General features: G+C 37.5%; 1 protein-coding gene across 1 annotated transcript; it reads left to right on the forward strand.

Annotated features, from left to right (window-relative positions):
- LOC144441393 (uncharacterized) lies at positions 1 to 17441 on the forward strand. Its single transcript, XM_078130959.1, has 17 exons — positions 1 to 42; positions 375 to 406; positions 1289 to 1458; positions 3667 to 3738; positions 6355 to 6526; positions 6861 to 7083; positions 7485 to 7570; positions 8026 to 8268; positions 8908 to 9061; positions 9675 to 9806; positions 10516 to 10629; positions 11178 to 11466; positions 11833 to 12897; positions 14142 to 14257; positions 14692 to 14789; positions 16290 to 16486; positions 17128 to 17441. The coding sequence occupies exons 1-17, from the start codon at positions 17 to 19 to the stop codon at positions 17215 to 17217; spliced, it is 3279 nt and encodes a 1092-aa protein (XP_077987085.1). The 5' UTR covers positions 1 to 16; the 3' UTR covers positions 17218 to 17441.
- Positions 17442 to 19736: the final 2295 nt, after the last annotated feature.

Genomic DNA, 19736 nt, shown 5'->3' on the forward strand with positions numbered 1-19736 from the left:
CGAGAAATATGTAGTGATGAGTACTTGTGCTCGACTTTTCAGGTAAAGTTGAAGTTTTTTGCACTAATTAGTTATCAGATCTCATGCAACACTAAAAGGGAATATTCATGCATTTGTTCGATCGCATATTTGATTATCTAAGAGCCAATTTCTGCAAAATAACAAACTGTTACACCAAGTGAGACACGAAACCATGTATCGTTATCGTCTGCAAGTTGTTTACAAAATTTAAAATTCGCATACCTAGATACATTGGATTGTAGAACTAAAAAGAGGCAAGTTGTTGCATTTATGACACCACAAGGAATTCAGAAAACTCTGTAGATGTCTGATTTTTTCCATCGATGCTCAAATTCCCGACGTCTTTGTTTCAGACAAGCCGAGGCTTTCAAAGCGGAAGTTACGGGTGAGTCACTTCTTCAGTATGGGATTCCTTCGTATATTAGAGTTGTTGACCTCAGAATCACACAGTAGAAATGTTACTGAATCCATAAAATAACCTAGGTCTAGAGTGGAGGCGTACATTTATTTTCTTTCGTTTTGATAGTGAAGTCTTCATGTCAAACACAATCTTGTACCAACGTAATGTAAATGTGTGGAAGGTCAAGGCTAATATTATTGTTATTCCAAAGAAACAAGTCTACTGTCTTGAAGGCAAAGTAGTTGTCTCTCTGTTCGCAGTTCTCATTACTTAAAGTGAGGATGTATTATTCCTTTCCTAAACCATATGTACGTCACCACTCTATTTCGAGATATGCAAACAGACAATATAAACTTGCTGCAGATGTAGCCAATCAACCTGTACATAGAGGGAAAGGATGGTTGAGAAAATAATGGCTCATTTATAGATATAGATGTGTGGACTGACCACAGACTATGATCAGTTCTACCAATTTAAAGTGTTAATTGTTTTGACTTTAAGATTGCATCCAGTGACAGCAGTGACAATCATACAATGATACTAAGATCTCATTACAAGGTAGCCATTCTTTCAAAATAGCTAGTAACACGTTACTAGGGTAGCCTGAAAGATTCATCTTTGGTTGCAGTCCACCCATTGCTGTAGCTTACATGGTGTAAAGGGCAGCAATGTGGAGCACAAACAATAAACCTTCCAGTATAAACTAAGGTCTGGAACTGCTACATCCAAAGCAGATACAGTTCACCAGCTTTACTCAAGCATTTTTCATCACTACTAGATGTTGTGTTGCCAGGATTGAATATCATGTAACTGTGAGCACCAAGTTTACCAGTGTATCACTTTTCATTTGTAAATCTCCTTTGACAGATGGTACCGGGGATACCTGGACCACGAGGCAGAAATTGCAAAATGTGTATCAACAGTTGTTGATAGCAGATTTAGAATATGCTCTGGATAAAAAGGTGGAACAAGATCTGTGGAATTATGCCTTCAAGAATCAGATTAATTCACTACAGATAAAAGTAAAAGACAAGTCTGTAAGTAATAGTTTGGAAACTGAATATTTTTAATTCTTTTCAAACATTTGCTTTATTTAGAAAGACATATTACAAAGACAAGGGATCTCTGACATCGGCCCTACATCATCAAGGAAATCTTCCTTTCAATCTCCATCACTTCAAGTCTCTAACATCCTTCCGTCGTTCTCTCAAGACCTGTCTCTTTAAACATAAAGTCTCAACCTTCTCTATTTTCCCTGTATCCAGTGTTTGGGAATCTATTTTTCTGCTTATTATAAAGTAAATTTATCCCTTTACTTCTGTGCTTCAAGTTCTGCCAGAAATTAGGTGTATTATAAATCTCCTTGATAATTATTATATGGAAGGATGGAACATTTCAAGTATCAGAAAAAACTGTAATCTTGAACTAGATTGTAACTGTTAATCACAAGGGATTACAATGATTCCATGTTTTAGAGTTCAATGGTTGCCTGATACACATGTCTGGCTGGAGTGCTATTGGTTTGTTTGTTCACAAAAACAACATGTGTCACATTATGATCACTATGTAAATTCTTACCCATCCTACCACCACATTGAGTTTGGGTTATTTACATGACATCAGGGTTCTCTTGGGAAAATGTCTTTCAAAATATCATGTAAATATCTGCCTATAAACAAAGTTATATTTAAAGTGTTAGTTACTGGCAAGGTTTTCATAGCATAATGCTGTGGGACCCTGAGGCAAGACATTGAAGTGGGTGACTGCTGCACTTTCTAGTCAATGCTATGACCAACAGATACAGCACCCTCCAACAATTTATTTATTAGTTACCTCTCCTCATTTTACCACAAGAGGGTGCTATTTACAAGCAGGGTCTATTGAGTTTGTTGATACTCATATGTCTGGAATCAATAATCAGTTAACATCTGTCAACCTATTCTTATCAGAGAAACAAAAAATATATGCATCATTGATGTTTTACTTGTACATATTTCGTTTCGATGAATTTCAAGAGTACATATCAGATTGATGATAACTGAGTTTATTTCGACTCATCTAGGATATTAGGATAATGATATATAAATTCAACAACAAAGGAATAATCAAGATAAGTTTTATTTAGTATTATGTACAAAAGCTTAGTCTACTGTAAACTTAGAAATTTTCACTAAAGACTTGTTTTCACTGGAAAACAAAAACACAAAAACAATTAGTGACCTAAATGTCTCTTTTGTACATAAACAGTGCACCAGGCATAGTAATTCATAAAAAAATAAATCTGTGAGAACTGGTTGAAGACTGTAAAATCACAAAATTTAAAGTGGCAAAAATATGTAGGTTTACAGTAATTCATAGCCACTTACGTGACTTTGTAATCCTTTGTGCATGCTTAGATGCAGTGGACTGCATTGGGATTATTTTTAGTAGCAGTAATACTTTATTTTGAGTGATTTGAAAGAGAGCCATTTTGCAAGGTTCTGGGTAATCAAAACTAGGATATTTGTGTAGTAGTAGTTCCAAACTCAGTGTAAATAATTTACCTAGTATGTTTTGGCTAAATCACTCAACCTTGTTCATCTGTTATTGTATACAGTTCGTAGCAGGAGGAAACCTCATTTTTTAGTTGTAGATAACTTTTTGTTATGAACAATGTGACAGATTGTAGTACAGCATTATTAAAGTTATCTATGGAATGATACAACCAGTGACAGGCAAGCATGTACAAGTGGTACTTGTTACAAATAGAGGACTACAGAGCCTTGAAGTTGTATTACATTCCATGGTTTGATACCAGGAGTTATATGGCCACTCAATGTGCACATGAAATGCCAAGGGAACTTGAAATTCATTTGCAAATGTAAGCAGTATGTAAAGAGGCCATAAAACTGTTCTAATCAAACCATGGTATATAATACAAGTCACTGTAGTTCCAACATGCTATGCCAAGTGTTATTAATCCAATTAATTTATTTACATACTTTCCCAGTTAGTAGCAATTTTCACTTGCAAATACTTGCCTGTTGCTGGTAGTAGGTTTGAAATATCCTAATTTCTAGTCAGTCCTTGATGTCAACTAAACTATGATGAAAACTCAGAAATAGATTGTCAACGTTAATAAAGAGGATTTGCTTTTTAGGAAATGTTGAGTGAAACAACATAAACAGAGATGCATATTAATTTGCTGTATGTTGAATATTGTGTATAATACAATATTAATGTCATTGTTGTACTTTTTCTTATAGAATCCAAAACGCCATGAAGTCCAAGCAAACTTGAGTGTATTTTTAGAGGCAGCTAGTGGATTCTACCTCCAGGTAATTTAAGCACCTCTTATGACACAAATTCTGAAATAAAGATAATGTTATGAATGTTACTTTAACTCATCACTTTCCCACAAATCATATTGTCAATATAAGTGACACATTAATATTCATGAGAGGAATACCATAAACAATATACTTGTACCAGCAAATAAGGTTATTGACAGCTAGCTGAGTGATTAGCTTATTAGTGCTTACCAGTCTGGGATTGACAGCACTAACTGGGGTGGGATTGAAAAATCAACCAGTTGTGTACATGTAAGAATGGTGAATTGACCCTACTGAATGCACATTTTCCTAGGGTACTTTGGGGTGAGTTTGACCCTACCAAACAACTCACATTTTCTTAGGGTACTTTGGGGTGAGTTTGACCCTACCAAACAACTCACATTTTCTTAGGGTACTTTGGGGTGAGTTTGACCCTACTGAACAACTCACATTTTCTTAGGGTACTTTGGGGTGAGTTTGACCCTACTGAACAACTCACATTTTCTTAGGGTACTTTGGGGTGAGTTTGACCCTACTGAACAACTCACATTTTCTTAGGGTACTTTAGGGTGAGTTTGACCCTACTGAACAACTCACATTTTCTTAGGGTACTTTGGGGTGAGTTTGACTCTACTGAACAACTCACATTTTCCTAGGGTACTTTGGGGTGAGTTTGACCCAACTGAACAACTCACATTTTCCTAGGGTACTTTAGTATCCTCCTGTTTTAACACTAGGGTGCACTGCTGCACAAGTGGCAATCATATTTCAATTTCCAAGTATGAATATGGTCAATAAAATTATTATTATTAAAATATGCTTTTGAAAGACAGTGTCTGGATAGTTGACAACTCTCTCATTCTGTGAGATTTGTAACAAGATTTAAGTTATCAGTTGTTAAGGTAAAGGAAATAACAAATATCAAATAAAATAACTGAATTCATAGTTGTAAAAAAACAGTAGAAATAAAAAGTGGAACATAAGGTAAAATGCTGCAGTTCCTGTATTAGATTTATATCAGAATAGCATGCAGTATTAATGATGTACTTTGTTATTTAATGCAAACTCTTGTTCAACCATGCTGGATGATCACATGTCCATAACCGATCCAAACCATGTTGTTAAACTGCTGTATGAAATAATACTGTTCACCGAGGTTCTCCAAAGCATAAAAGAGATAATGTGATCTACCATACTTACCCCTCTGGATTCAATATTTACCAGGGGTTCTCAAACCATGTCTAAAACCTATTGTGTACACTGTCATGCCAAACTACTACTGTGGACTCTTTTGTAAATATCCCACACGCCCACCCCCATGCCCATGCCCACCCCCTGCTACCTCCACATTACTCCTATCTCCCACGCCCACACCCACCCCCTGCTACCTCCACATTACTCCTATCTCCCACGCCCACACCCACCCCCTGCTACCTCCACATTACTCCTATCTCCCACGCCCATACCCACCCCCTGCTACCTCCACATTACTCCTATCTCCCACGCCCACACCCACCCCCTGCTACCTCCACATTACTCCTATCTCCCACGCCCATACCCACCCCCTGCTACCTCCACATTACTCCTATCTCCCACGCCCACACCCACCCCCTGCTACCTCCACATTACTCCTATCTCCCACGCCCATACCCACCCCCTGCTACCTCCACATTACTCCTATCTCCCACGCCCACACCCACCCCCTGCTACCTCCACATTACTCCTATCTCCCACGCCCATACCCACCCCCTGCTACCTCCACATTACTCCTATCTCCCACGCCCACACCCACCCCCTGCTACCTCCACATTACTCCTATCTCCCACGCCCACACCCACCCCCTGCTACCTCCACATTACTCCTATCCCCCACGCCCATACCCACCCCCTGCTACCTCCACATTACTCCTATCTCCCACGCCCATACCCACCCCCTGCTACCTCCACATTACTCCTATCTCCCACGCCCACACCCACCCCCTGCTACCTCCACATTACTCCTATCCCCCACGCCCATACCCACCCCCTGCTACCTCCACATTACTCCTATCTCCCACGCCCATACCCACCCCCTGCTACCTCCACATTACTCCTATCTCCCACGCCCATACCCACCCCCTGCTACCTCCACATTACTCCTATCTCCCACGCCCACACCCACCCCCTGCTACCTCCACATTACTCCTATCTCCCACGCCCACACCCACCCCCTGCTACCTCCACATTACTCCTATCTCCCACGCCCACACCCACCCCCTGCTACCTCCACATTACTCCTATCTCCCACGCCCATACCCACCCCCTGCTACCTCCACATTACTCCTATCTCCCACGCCCACACCCACCCCCTGCTACCTCCACATTACTCCTATCTCCCACGCCCACACCCACCCCCTGCTACCTCCACATTACTCCTATCTCCCACGCCCATACCCACCCCCTGCTACCTCCACATTACTCCATTACTATATACTGTATTTTGTCATACAGCTCTGTACAGTACTGTAATAATTGAAAATAAAACCATGTACAGCATTTCCTACTAGAATTGCATTGTAAGCTGATGATGACTTTAATCTTTGCTTTCAATGAGTAAACTATCACCTCTGTTGGTTTCTTTCAGCTGCTTCAGGAACTGTGCAGTGCATTTCATTTGGATTTTCCATGTCATGTCAAGTCCTCCAGATTAGGAATTCTCAACGAACATAATCCCAACCATAGAAAAATTGTCCAACCACAGGCATCATCATGTCATTATATATGTCAACACTGTTTGGTTCATCTCGGAGATATAGGTAGGTAAACGTCACACCCCCACCCCAAGTACTTAGAATCTGCCCACCCTGACCTTGGTATGCCATTATTCCGTTTTGGAATAAAAGTGTTAATGTAATTATCATGAACTGAACAACTGTTTTGTTTCTTACTATGGTGGCCAGAGCTTGAAATGAGTCTAGAAGGCAACTGTGTTTCAAATCAAGTAGATAGCCAAGTGATTTTATTCAATTTTAAAACCCTATCAAATTAACAATCATCAATTTCAGAATGCTTATGTTAAATCATACACACAAAACATGAATTTAGTTACACATACATGTACTGAAAGGCTTTGTGTTCTAATCTACTAAGCTCGTTATCGGAATCAAAACACCCAGGCACACACCTACTACCAACATGCTGCCCAGCTGGTACCCAGCAATGGGCAACCATACAATCAACTAGCTATCCTGGCAGCAGGCAAAGGTGATCAATTAGCCACAGTCTTCTACTATGTCAGAAGTATTGCAGTCAAACATCCATTCCCTGCATCAGTCACCAACCTGCAAATGGCTTTTACCAAAATGATTGACAAGTAAGTAAGGTTTTGTCATGGAAGCTTTTTTTAGACATGTGAGGTCAACTGAACTGTATGATTCATTAGTAATGGATAAAGAAATGCACAAACACAAACATACATGAATGACAATTTATTACAATTGTATTACTGGTAGGTATTTCAGTGAATGAACATTCATAAATAAACACATGTGCATAGCAACTAAGGTCACTCCCACAGCTTTTACTTACTAGGCAACTATTATTTGAATTTACCTTGTTACCATTCTAATAAACAGGATTGATTTTTGGTGGAATCTACATTGACCCATTAATAGAACTTGATAGAAGTCACTTGTTAGTGATGTTATGAACTACTATTGGTATCAAAGGAAAACAGTGAAATATTCTGTAAATCTGTTGTTGTTTTTTCTCCAGGGATGAACTAAAGACTCACAAGATAACACCTGTAGAACTTATCTTTTTCTTTATCCAGTTCCATGCATTGATTTACCTTGCTGCAGGTAAGACTACTACTCAGCTCTGTGTGTGTATGTGTCTGTGTCTGTGTCTGTCTGTGTGTCTGTGTATGTGTGTGTGTGTGTGTGTGTGTGTGTGTGAAAAATGGAATGAGAAAGATGTGTGGCGTATATCTGTATTTATGTGTCAGTCTGTATGTGTATGTGTATGCATATGTCCGTGTCTGTGTATACTATGCATTCTGTATCTGTGTGTGTGTGTGTGTGACTGACTTCATGCCTATGTCTACCCATATGTACATTGAATTATTTTGTGAATATGAATACAATAGTCATGCCTGTGATTCATATGTGATTGTTACAGGTAATTGTTGTATGATAGGTAGAGTCTGTGAGTAGCAGATTTATGAAATCACTGCATAAACAACATCTACAATTGAGTAGTCAATGTCTAAAGTAGAGAAACAAATGTGTAACTTGCTTGTGATCTTATGAAACAGATCTGCAAAGAGCAGCAAACATGAAAGATAAACTAGTGGAACATTTCAAGATGCATATAAACCAGGAAAGTTTCACTTCACAACAACTAGTCCAGATTGTTGTCATCAACCTGTTTGCCCTGCATCACATTAAGAATCCAGAAGACCACTTCCAAGGTGAAAATGGAGACAGTGGTGAAACTAAACAGATGTGTTATAATGGAGATGAAGAACTATCATGGAATCTTATCTTTAGTTTTAACAGTTAGTATTTATTTCTTCTTCAATACTGTTTTCTCAGAGTTGTGCGACTATGTAATACTGTGGGTATACAGGGACTTTGTGCTCCAAGGTAAAACTGCCATCACTTGTGATAATTACTTTTGGGTAATTCATCTGTACCACACTTGCAATAAAATTCCTGTCAATAAATGATGGAAAGATGTATTGACCTGTTTCAACATGTGATGTATCTAATTTAAACAGTGGAATCATCATTAAACCATTAGACATTCTAAGGTACCTATCCTGCGCCTTAGTGATGCATGCAAAGCCTCCTTGTACCGTTTGTACAGAATACATTGTATTGTGTAGACACTCAGTGCAGTTTGAAACTGAGAAGTAGACAGACACACTTACAAAGAGTCCATTCAACAACGTAGCTCACAATAAAAAGTATATATTCTGAAAACTGTTTTTAACCAGTTTCATACAACTGCAAATACGAATTGCATTTATTTCGAGTTCGACCAGAACCTGTTCATTTGCTGCCACGAGAGGGCATAGTAGCAGATTAGGACTAAATGTGATGTCGTTGGGTATATTGCAACGTATTAAAAATAATTGATGAGTTTTAATTTTATGTACCATAAATAGTGATGTGATGTTTTTATTTGTCTGTAGTGTCTGTGCTGAGTCTCCTTCTTCACTTCATGCCATCCAAATCAGAGCAGAAAGCCAGGGATCATGCCAGTCTAGCAGCCATCAAACTCATCTTAGACTGGTTAATCCAACAACCTGGTATCTTTAATGATCCCATTGTACAAGACAAATCATAGTAAGTTTTCCAACTACAATCATCAAACCATCTCACAGAAGCCTGATGTGTTCATGTACAAGAAGACATATTAGTTTATTTTCAAGTTTCTAGAAATAAGTGAAAAATGCTAATATTAGTCTTTAGTAAAATTCATGTTTACACGATATTATTTCCCAATTAATTTTGTTCAGTCAAGCAAAATGCAGTTGACCTAAGGGGCCTTGTTGTTACAAGTTACTAGACAAATAGTAGCAAACCCTTAGGTCACTGGTATTTTTCAACTAAATGAAAAATATTGGGGAATAAAATAACTATAGTTCCTCAAGCATAATTTATGAAAAATTGTGAAAAACTGGTGATGCAGAACATTTTTATTCATATTTCTAGCACATCAGACTAAGTGACATAGACGGAGGTTGTTTTAACATGAACCACCAGGGTATTTTATCCATATTTTCTGTTCAAAGACTATAACTTGGTTTGTACATAGTATAATCTTTAGTCCAACAAATATTCATCTTGATAACCCATGACAGCCTCAGGTTTGATATGAATGCTACATGGACAAGGTTTTCATTCTACTGTATTTTTGTACAATTTTTATTTTATTTTATTGTGATTTGTTATACAGTATATGGCCAAAGTTAGCCAAGATAATGAATGTTATCCAACATAAAGATAAGGTTGAGGAAAGCATGGCAAATGTACCCACTCAAGAAGACTTCGGTCTACAAGCTTTTATCCCTCTGGCAAAAGCTCACAGGTAAGCTGGTAGTTAAGATGGTATGTGTGTATGTATGTATGGATCTTTAGGCAACACAACTGACGTACAAGTTACACACAAAGTTCGTCTTTGACAAAGACAATCTAGGTTGCTGTAAAATTCTGCTGATGGTAGATGAGTTGTCTCAAAATTATATGTATATCTTATCCTTAACACATTCATCAGGTTGGTGGTGAAACATAGTAATAAATTAATACATTCTTGTACCAGGTCCATGACCAAGGGTTCTTATTACTTCTGAGTAACATTTCGTCTGTTCAGGTTGACAGGCTGTTTGTTTGCTGGCTTTACCACTGGGCTTTACATCTTTTTTCAAAGTATGGTTGTGGTTGCTATTGGTAAAGTCATGCTTGTTGAAGGAAAAACATGTATATTGATGTGTTGGCTGTTTGCATTCGTTGACTGTGTGCCATAACTTGGCCTGCAGTTCCATCAAGTCATCCATCCACACACATACACACCCACACACACACACACACACACACACACACACACACACACACACACACACACACACACACACACACACACACACACACACACATATTTACAGGCATTTTATGTACCTAGAAGTACCACTTTACCTTTAGTTAACAGTTCAGTTGTATTTAAAAAAACACACTGATTATCCAACTCAACATATTTCAATATCAGTATGATTAATGACCGGTTTTTTCCCATCTCATAGTTTGTTAGATTTCATCAAAGGACAGAAGATGAAAGTGAGTGAAGAGACACTGAGTAGATTACGGATAGAAAGACTACTGGAACATGGAAAGTGGTTGAGTGAGAATGTCTCAAGGTAGGGCTCAAATTACTAACACTTGTAACAGTAAAAATCTCAGCATCAGTGTGATGCTGAGCACACAAGAAATACTTTCTCAATATCACTGTTGTTAATTATCTTTCTGTTTCAAAACAGTTGGATTGGCATTCCTCATCATTTCTCTTGTTGTCAGACAAGTGATGACTCCAGGTATTCTAGTTTCCTCCTGTTTAAAGGTGAACGCCACTCCAAGAGATATATGCATTTTCATAAACTATGGCTTCTGGAGAGTCATTTCATGATTTTACATTACCTACAATTATTAAGTGATGTAAAATCATGAAATGACTCACCAGAATCCATAGTTTATGAAAATGTCTCCTGGAGTGGTGTTCCCCTTTCCAATACTAGAATACGAGGGTGCTTCACAGTGGCAGTCATTATAACTTTCCAATTATCGTTAGTTCTACATGTGGAATAATAAGAATCATCATATTTTCTGTACTGCATAGTGACAACCATTACAAATTTCTGAATATATTTAGTTATAAAAACTTTAAAATCATCTTTTATTTTCTGTGTAGTGTTATGAAAGTGGAACGTAAACCAAATGCTATCAAGAAGCTCCGGTTCCACAGTCCCATACAGAAAGATGACAGAGTAGAAATGTCCACACCACAAATACAGATACAACCAAGTAGACCAGCTATCAAACAGAAGATTGAAGTCAAAAGAGATGCTATGCCCACACAAAAAGATACAAACCTCATACTGCAGAAGAGTCAGGATGCTGTGCAACAAAATGTTGTGAAATCACCCGAAAGGAGAGTAGAAATTAAAGTGGACACTAAAACTCAAAGTGTTGCTGTTCAGGTGAGTTAGAAATACAACATTATACTTGGAAGTAACCTTTTAATTGTGAGACTGAGTGTGAGTTGTAGTTACTTCAATTATGGGGTAATACCTTTCTAGGAAATTGCCATTTGGTAAAGTTTTGGTTCTGGAGAGTAATTTAATGATTTTACATCACTTACTTTATGCACAATTACAAAAAAGAAACTGAGTTGAAACCTCGTTTATTGTTCAGTGTAGGTGCTAGCCCTGGACATGTGCTACCTCATCTAAATCATGCAGTGCTTCATTAGGTGAACATAATACAGACTACTTGTGTCCCTTTACAGTACTTCTTCCTGCTCAAGTATTTGAATTCCTAGTATTTCATGTGGTGCTATTTTTCAGGCTATGCCAAAACAGGACTTGGATAGGTCAGTGAAGATAGTGGAGGAAAAGAAAGATAGCCAGAAATCTCCCAAGAAAAACCATGACAAATCTCCCAAAAAGAACCTAGATGTGAACAGAGGTGGTCAGAAGAATAGAGGTAGGGGTGACAAAGTTGTAACTATGTCATCACCAGTTATACCTCCAGGACACAGTCCAGGACAGTCACCAAGTCAAGCAAGAAGACAGACAACTAAACTGTATGATCCCACACTAGATCACATGCAGCTTAAACAGACATTGCAACAACAACAGAACCTGCTGCAGCACACTGGCTTTGGATCTGGACAGGCACGGCAACAGGCCATGCATCCTACCATGGGACAACCCATGAGAGGACCTCTCATGGCAGCTAATCTTCAACAGAGCTCTCAACAGCAACATCAGCAGCAGCAACCTAACATCCATTCATTTTTGAATCCATTGATGGGACAAAATGCTCCCCATTTGCAGGGCCAAATGCAGCAACAACAACAACAACATCATGCTTTGCAGCAACAGCAACAACAACAGTATGTTCATCAACAGCAACAACAACAACAACAACAACAACAGCAGACTATGTCACAGTTGCAATACCAACAGCAACAACATCTGCAGCTGCAGCAGCAACTACAGCATCAACAAGTACCTCGTCAACTTCTAGCACAGATGGGAGAATCTGTAGGGCAAGGAAGCACAGATCAGTCAACTGATCAGCAGTTATACAGGTATATGCAGAACCAGCTTAATATACCAGTACCAAAGCAAAACATTGGTGGACAATACTCCAACCCGATGGACATAATGAACCCACACCAGATAAGCCAAGACCAAGACATACAACAAATGACCCTGCAACAACTAGAGTCAATAGTATCAGCATCACAGCAAGCTCTCTTTGGTTCACCACTCTCAAACACACAGGCTCACAAAATTGAATCACCACGAGAATCAGGTGATGAAAATATGCTGGATTTTAATCAACTTGAGAGGGATTTGAAATTTACTGAAAATGATGATGATATGCCATTTCCAAAATTTGTGGTAAGTATGAAAAATGTGTTGATTTCTGAACAGTAGACATGTTATATTTTTGAATGGAGTCATGATGGGCGAATGGTTAGAGTGGATGGCTTTGAATCTGCAGGTTGCAGGTTCGAGCCCCATCACTGCCATTTGTTTCTGAGTGGCTAAAGTCCTTGGGCAAGATTTGACCCACAATTGTGCCTCAGTCCACTCAGCTGTATAATTGGGGACCTGGTAGGATAGAGGTTGCAATGTGAAGGCTTTAATCCTATGCACTTATAAAGGCTGCAATGGATTGTATGCTCCCCAGGGAGTTGAGGAAGTGAAAAGGGCTGTTGTGCCAATATAGATCCGAGCCAGAGTTAATAATTGTAAAGCGCTTTGAGCTTTGAGTAGGAATGCACTATATAATAAACCAACATTAATATCATTATTTAGAAAGAGAGTTGGTGCCTAGTTTTTTTGGCCTGTTTCATAAAACCTTCAGTATAAAAAGTAAGATCTGGTAATAGTGTTATAGCGCCACCAAGAGTTATAAATCTGTATAGATTAAATGCCCACTGCAAAGATAGAATCCCTGCAGAGGATTGAACATTATAACTCAACAATGGGCATCAAAGTCTGATTATTGTTACAATACTAAGAAAGAGTATATCATGTTTGGTCTCATGTCATGTTAGAGCGCCCTCACCCAACATCTTTTGGAACAGGAAACAGTATTGTTTTTAATTGGGACATATGACACTTTTACCGTTTAGATATCTACCATAATTTTGTTTGGGAATCCAGGTAAAATTACTGGGAACCCTGGAAGATTTTACCAGGGTTCAGAGTTCTACTTTAATACTGTCTTTAGCAAAAATACTAATTCTACTTCCATTCCTGTGAAAACTCACACAAGAAATGATCTCATCACCAATGAAATACAGATGTCAGTGAAAACACATGAAATAATACACCAGTTACATAAATATAAAAATTAATAGATAAACATATATACATATAATGGTCATAGTAGATTTGGTCAAATTACAGAAATATTTTCATATGAAAATATTAAAGATATAAAGTGATAAATATTTACATTGACCTTCTGTTAATCTTTAGGGTCAGAATTTCATCCGTTTAGGCGTTAGACAGACATTCATTAAGTAATTATTAATATTACTAATTAAGGGGGAGATGTGTCGTAATGGAAGACCTCTTCAGAAATATTTCAGACTGTAATTGTAAGAGGACATATTTCACGTTCATTTTCTCAGGAGCCAGTTGATTCCAATGTCATACAAAGACCATCACCTACCAGGCTAGGTATGACATATCCTGGCATTTCTACCACCACAACTGACACTTTTCCAGGATTTCAAGACTCATCCAGGTAGGGAAAACACCAGCAGGTTTATTGTATTCTCCTAAATATTGAATTGATGTTTGCGGAACTTATCATTAATATTCCTATGTTGAATTTTTAAAATATTTCTTCGTTTTGAAATGGACTTGAACAAAGTGATATTTTTTCAATGTATGGGTTGTATAGTTCTTTGCAAACATACATGTATAGAATATTTATCCTAGGCTCAGGCTAATGAAATGTGTTGAGATCTGTGTTGAATGAAAAGGAGAAAGTATATTTTATGATACAGGATCATTTTATAAGACATAATTATGTTGAGATCCGTGTTGAATGAAAAGGAGGCAGTATATTTTATGATACAGGATCATTTTATAAGACTTAAACTACAAAGCAAACATATTTCTTCAGTTTAGATTCTGACTCATGTCTTGAATTCTTTCTTTCTTTCTTTTTTACAGCTCTAATTTGTTTCCAACAGCTTCAGACCTGACTGATAACTCTATGTCTGCTACCTACTCACTGTTTAATTCACCTTGGACAGCCAATGAGAGTGATGGTAAATATCTACTTTTGAGGCTTTTGCCCTAAGATATTATATAACCATGTATTGTAACTAGTGTTACAGTAATAATCAGTGTTACATATCCCATGCTTCACACCATGTATGTTACAAAACTGACAATAACATTTTATAACTTAAGATCGTTATGGGATAAAAGAAACTCAAGTTTGAGACACTTATAGATATTGGCATATTAAGTATGCTTTTAACTTGACAGGGGAGTGCCATCCCTGTTTCATGTTGATTTTGTTTAATTCTGTATTGTCATGTGTATTTGTTCGATCTGTATATTTTGTCCTATTTTATAGCTCTTTTTTGTACCATTGCAAAGGTGTAATAAATAAATAAATAAATACATAAACATTTGTGCTACAGTTTCTCAAGCAAAGAATTATACAATGTAGGGTGATAATTCTCTGCTGGAGGAAAATAGGACAAATGTTGTATAACAAATGGTGGTGTGAAGCACAGGTTATGTAATACTGATTATTACAATAGTTACAAGACATCTACAAGGTTAAACATTTCACTCAAAAATTCAAAGTTAATCGGGATACTTGCAGCATTCATAAAATTGGGTTGTTTTTTTTTATTTTCACAAGTAATCTCATCCTGGCTGAAATTACATATGTTGAAACTTTCTACATATCATATTGGTGTGCCATTTTCCTAATGTGTATTGTTATATAAGAATTAAGTCTAGTTTTATTATGCGTAATAAGAGTTAACAGCTGGTTTAGATTCTACTGATACAAACTATGAAATACCAAACAAGAGTATTCAAGTAAACTGGCTTTACATGAGGAGTGCTCGATGGGCATCATCAACAGCGATGAATGCCACATATTTCATGTACAACTGTTTTGTAAACATAACTCCGCTAATGTTTTTCTAATCCATTTGGCCAATTTGAAAAATACCCCCAGATGAAACTCCCACTTAGTATTATAGATTGTTGTTCATTATACAACATATGTTATGAAATGTATTAATTAGTACTTGTGCTTGAACAATAAACCTAGCTAAATGGGGCACCATGTTGAGAGCCAATTAAAAAGCCAAGACATTCATTTTAATCACCACTGTGAATCACTTTAGTGTTATGTAAAGCAAGATAACTCCAGACTGACCAACAGCTCTCTTACACATAGAGGCTTGTTTTGAATCCAACTCTGATTTATCACACTGTAAGTGAGAAGAGTGTCGTTCAGTTTGACTCTACCGAACAACGTAGGTTTTCCTGGGTACTTCGGTTTCCTCCTGCATTAACACTGAACCCATGAGGGATGGCCCTCACTGGACTTCTTGGGAGACAAGTGTTTATATGCTTAAAGAACTATTCAGTATAAATAAAGATTATTATTATTTATTATAGTCATTGCTAGGTAATTTAGACCCAAGACTGCAGTGGTAAGAAGCATACCAGCTAACTCCCTGACCCCCATTTTATTTTTAGCATGGTAAAAATTGATAAAACTTTGACTTTTCTCACAGGATTGAACTTGACATCATCACCATTCTCAAGTCGATCTGCAAGTTCACATACATCCCCTCGACATTCTCCATTACCAGAGAGTTTTGGTGGTAGTCTTGGACTTGGCTGGGGATCAGATAGTGCAACATGGGCTTCCACTAATACAGCTCAGTTATCCAGCTCACCAACAAGTACACTCTTACCCAGTAACATACAGGTAAGTTACTATCTACACTAGTATGACAAAGACTTACTTATATACTAGTGGGTGACTTCTGAGTTTCTTTCTTAACAATTTGCCCAATAACTTACAGCTATTAATGCAGTGACTACCAGTACACCAGCCTGTAACATAGAATCCAGTCATGTGGGTATAGTCAGCTCTCAATTTTCACCTACTTTCACGTTTCACTAGCAGCCATTTATTTTAAAGAAATTTTGACCAGAAATCAGGTACAAATCCTTGTTGAGTTTTGAATTTATTCCTGTTTGAGATGATGTCACGAGAATCACCATGTGATTAGAACCAATTCTGAAGGTTGAGCTATTTGATGTAATGTTTCCCTGGTGCCATCAATACCATCACCATGTGATTAGAACCAACCAAACATAATTACCATATTCAATTGTTGCTGCAGGAAATCATAGTCTAATTTTAGGTATGAATAAACGGTCCCAAGTGAAATGTTAGGCTTGGTAGTGGAAAGGCAAGAACTAACAATTCCAAGTGATATAAATGACAGGGTTTGGTCAAACCTTCATTTTCAGCCTTATCTAGAAATTTAATTTACCAGCTCGATTTTGCTAGCCAAGTATTTACATGAGATGATATCTTTGCTTTTGTTTTTGTTTTTTCAGTCCATCTGGTCCAGCCCACCACTTCCTTCAGGACTGACACCACTTGAACAGTTACTACAGCAACAACAACAACAACAAAGAAACACCTGAAGAGAATCAAAGCTATTGCTCCCAAATGGAGCCTTGCCTAGTCTAACTTGAGGTTTATGTATAACAGAGTATGGTAAATACTCAGTTGAGTGTTTCAGTTGTCCATTTGCTGTTCGTAAGTGGTGGTCTCATTGAGTACGGTAAAAATGACACTGAGACAGTAACAGACCAAGAAATGTATGTCAATACACTTTACAAATGTAATGTATGAGGTACTATGTGTTATGAGTGATCAGTACCAGACAAAATTTAATGGAATGTTCAAAAAAAAAAAAAATAAGGGAAAGGTTTCCCAAAACTAAGTTGATCATTTATAATGTAAAATTAGAGAACTAACTCAATATATTGAGTGTAAATCTAGCTTTATCACTTAACAAAGCAGAGTAGTAGTGAATGCAGTTCTCAAGTAGTACTGCCATGTCAGAAGATCTATTGCTTCCCTGTCACACACACAAAAATGTAAGTCTTTCGACAGTTGAAGTGTCTCTGTGATGACTGGTTTTAGAATCACTAATTTTTCAGAAAGTGGAAATATATGTGTATGAAACAGTACACATATGACATTTATGGTGATATCAAATAGGAAATATTTGCTGTGCTGCAAGCTTTGTACCTCTGGTGCTGGAAATGTTTATTTAAAAGCTTTGTCAGTAGGTTTGGTATTAGCAGTGCAATCTAGGATATTATTCTGGTTGATATTATACTTGCTCTTTAATGACTATAGATTTGACTAACAATCAGTTTGTTTGTATTTTTAATGACAGATAACAAAAGATATGAAATGAAGAGGTACAGTATAGGGGTTAGCTAGCACTTAGTAATGGCACTTTTTAAATATTTGCCCATTCTAGACAGATGGAATAGTCCAGTCCATTAACCCAAATTATCCAGCCAAATGGCATAGTCTAGTGTGTTATCCCACATTATCTAGCCAAGTGAAGTGGTCAGGTGTGGTAACCCATATTATCTAGATAAATGGTATAGTCCAGTCTGTTAACCCACATAACCTAGGCAAATGGAATGGTCCAGTCTGTTAACCCAAATTATCTAGACAAATGGAATGGTCAGGTGTGGTAACCCATATTATCTAGATAAATGATATAGTCCAGTCTGTTAACCCACATTACCTAGGAAATGGGCCAGTCTGTTAACCCAAATTATCTAGACAAAAGGGGTGGTGCGATGAACCACACCATCTAGAAAAATGGTATAGTCCAGTCTGTTAACCCACATTACCTAGGCAAATGGAATGGTCCAGTCTGTTAACTGACACTAGCCAGATGAATGAAGTAGTCAAGTCTGTTAACCCACATTATCTAGACAAATGGAATGATCCAGTTTGTTAACCTACATTATCAAGACAAATGGAATGGTCCAGTTTGTTAACCCACATTATCGAGACAAATGGAATGGTCCAGTTTGTTAACCTACATTATCAAGACAAATGGAATGGTCCAGTTTGTTAACCCACATTATCTAGACAAATGGAATAGTCCAGTTTGTCAACCCACACTATCTAGACAAATGGAATGGTCCAGTTTGTTAACCTACACTATCTAGACAAATGGAATGGTCCAGTCTGTTAACCCACATTATCTAGACAAATGGAATGATCCAGTTTGTTAACCCACACTATCTAGACAAATGGAATGGTCCAGTGTGTCAACCCACACTATCTAGACAAATGGAATGATCCAGTGTGTCAACCCACACCTGACAAATGGAATGATCCAGTGTGTCAACCCACACCTGACAAATGGAATGGTCCAGTTTGTTAACCTACATTATCTAGACAAATGGAATGGTCCAGTCTGTTAACCCACACTATCTAGACAAATGGAATGATCCAGTGTGTTAACCCACATTATCTAGACAAATGGAATGATCCAGTGTGTTAACCCACATTAGCCAACACATCTAGATGTAATTCTGGTCCATGTATAGTTTGTCCACCCATGTATTCTTGGATTGTCCATAACATCAAACTATATAAGATCAAACCATCTTTTGGTGTGAATGGGAGTAACAAGTTGTCTATAATATTGTCAGGATTTTGACTACACAAACAAGTCATTCAAGCATGAATAGATGAAGGTGTGGAAAAACTTGGCTAAAAAAGTAAAGTAAAAGAATAAGTATTGATAGTTTATTAACAGTCTTCTGTGGTGTATTTCTGTGGCTTTCCATGACTTGTAGTTCCTTTTAATATATTTTGCTATTATACTGTAGCAGACAGAAAAGTGAAATTGAAGAGTTTAAACTAATTGCAGGTTTTCTTCTCTGGTTTTGTGAAAGATAGTCAATTTAACACTGGAACTATCAGCCTTATATTAAACCACCTAGTTCCAGTATAAAGTACACTTTAAAGTGTTTAACACTTTAAACAAGAAGGTTTAACTTTTTCTTGTGTGGAGATTTTAGAAAGTTTTCTTAATATCAAAATACCACTACACAGAGAAAGGTTAAATGTTGCAAGTTTTGTCCTGTTAAGAGAGAAATACCATCCCTGTGTCACTTTC

The sequence above is a fragment of the Glandiceps talaboti genome, chromosome 10 (assembly GCF_964340395.1).
Source record: "Glandiceps talaboti chromosome 10, keGlaTala1.1, whole genome shotgun sequence".
Lineage (NCBI taxonomy): Eukaryota > Metazoa > Hemichordata > Enteropneusta > Spengelidae > Glandiceps > Glandiceps talaboti.

What these genes read in the sequence shown, in the direction of transcription:
- LOC144441393 (XM_078130959.1), top strand. Translation starts at nt 17, where the DNA reads ATGAGTACTTGTGCTCGACTTTTCAG. An exon ending in ACTTGTGCTCGACTTTTCAG is followed by an intron (nt 43 to 374) that starts GTAAAGTTGAAG and finishes TCTTTGTTTCAG; the next exon opens with ACAAGCCGAGGCTTTCAAAG. An exon ending in TAAAAGTAAAAGACAAGTCT is followed by an intron (nt 1,459 to 3,666) that starts GTAAGTAATAGT and finishes TTTTTCTTATAG; the next exon opens with AATCCAAAACGCCATGAAGT.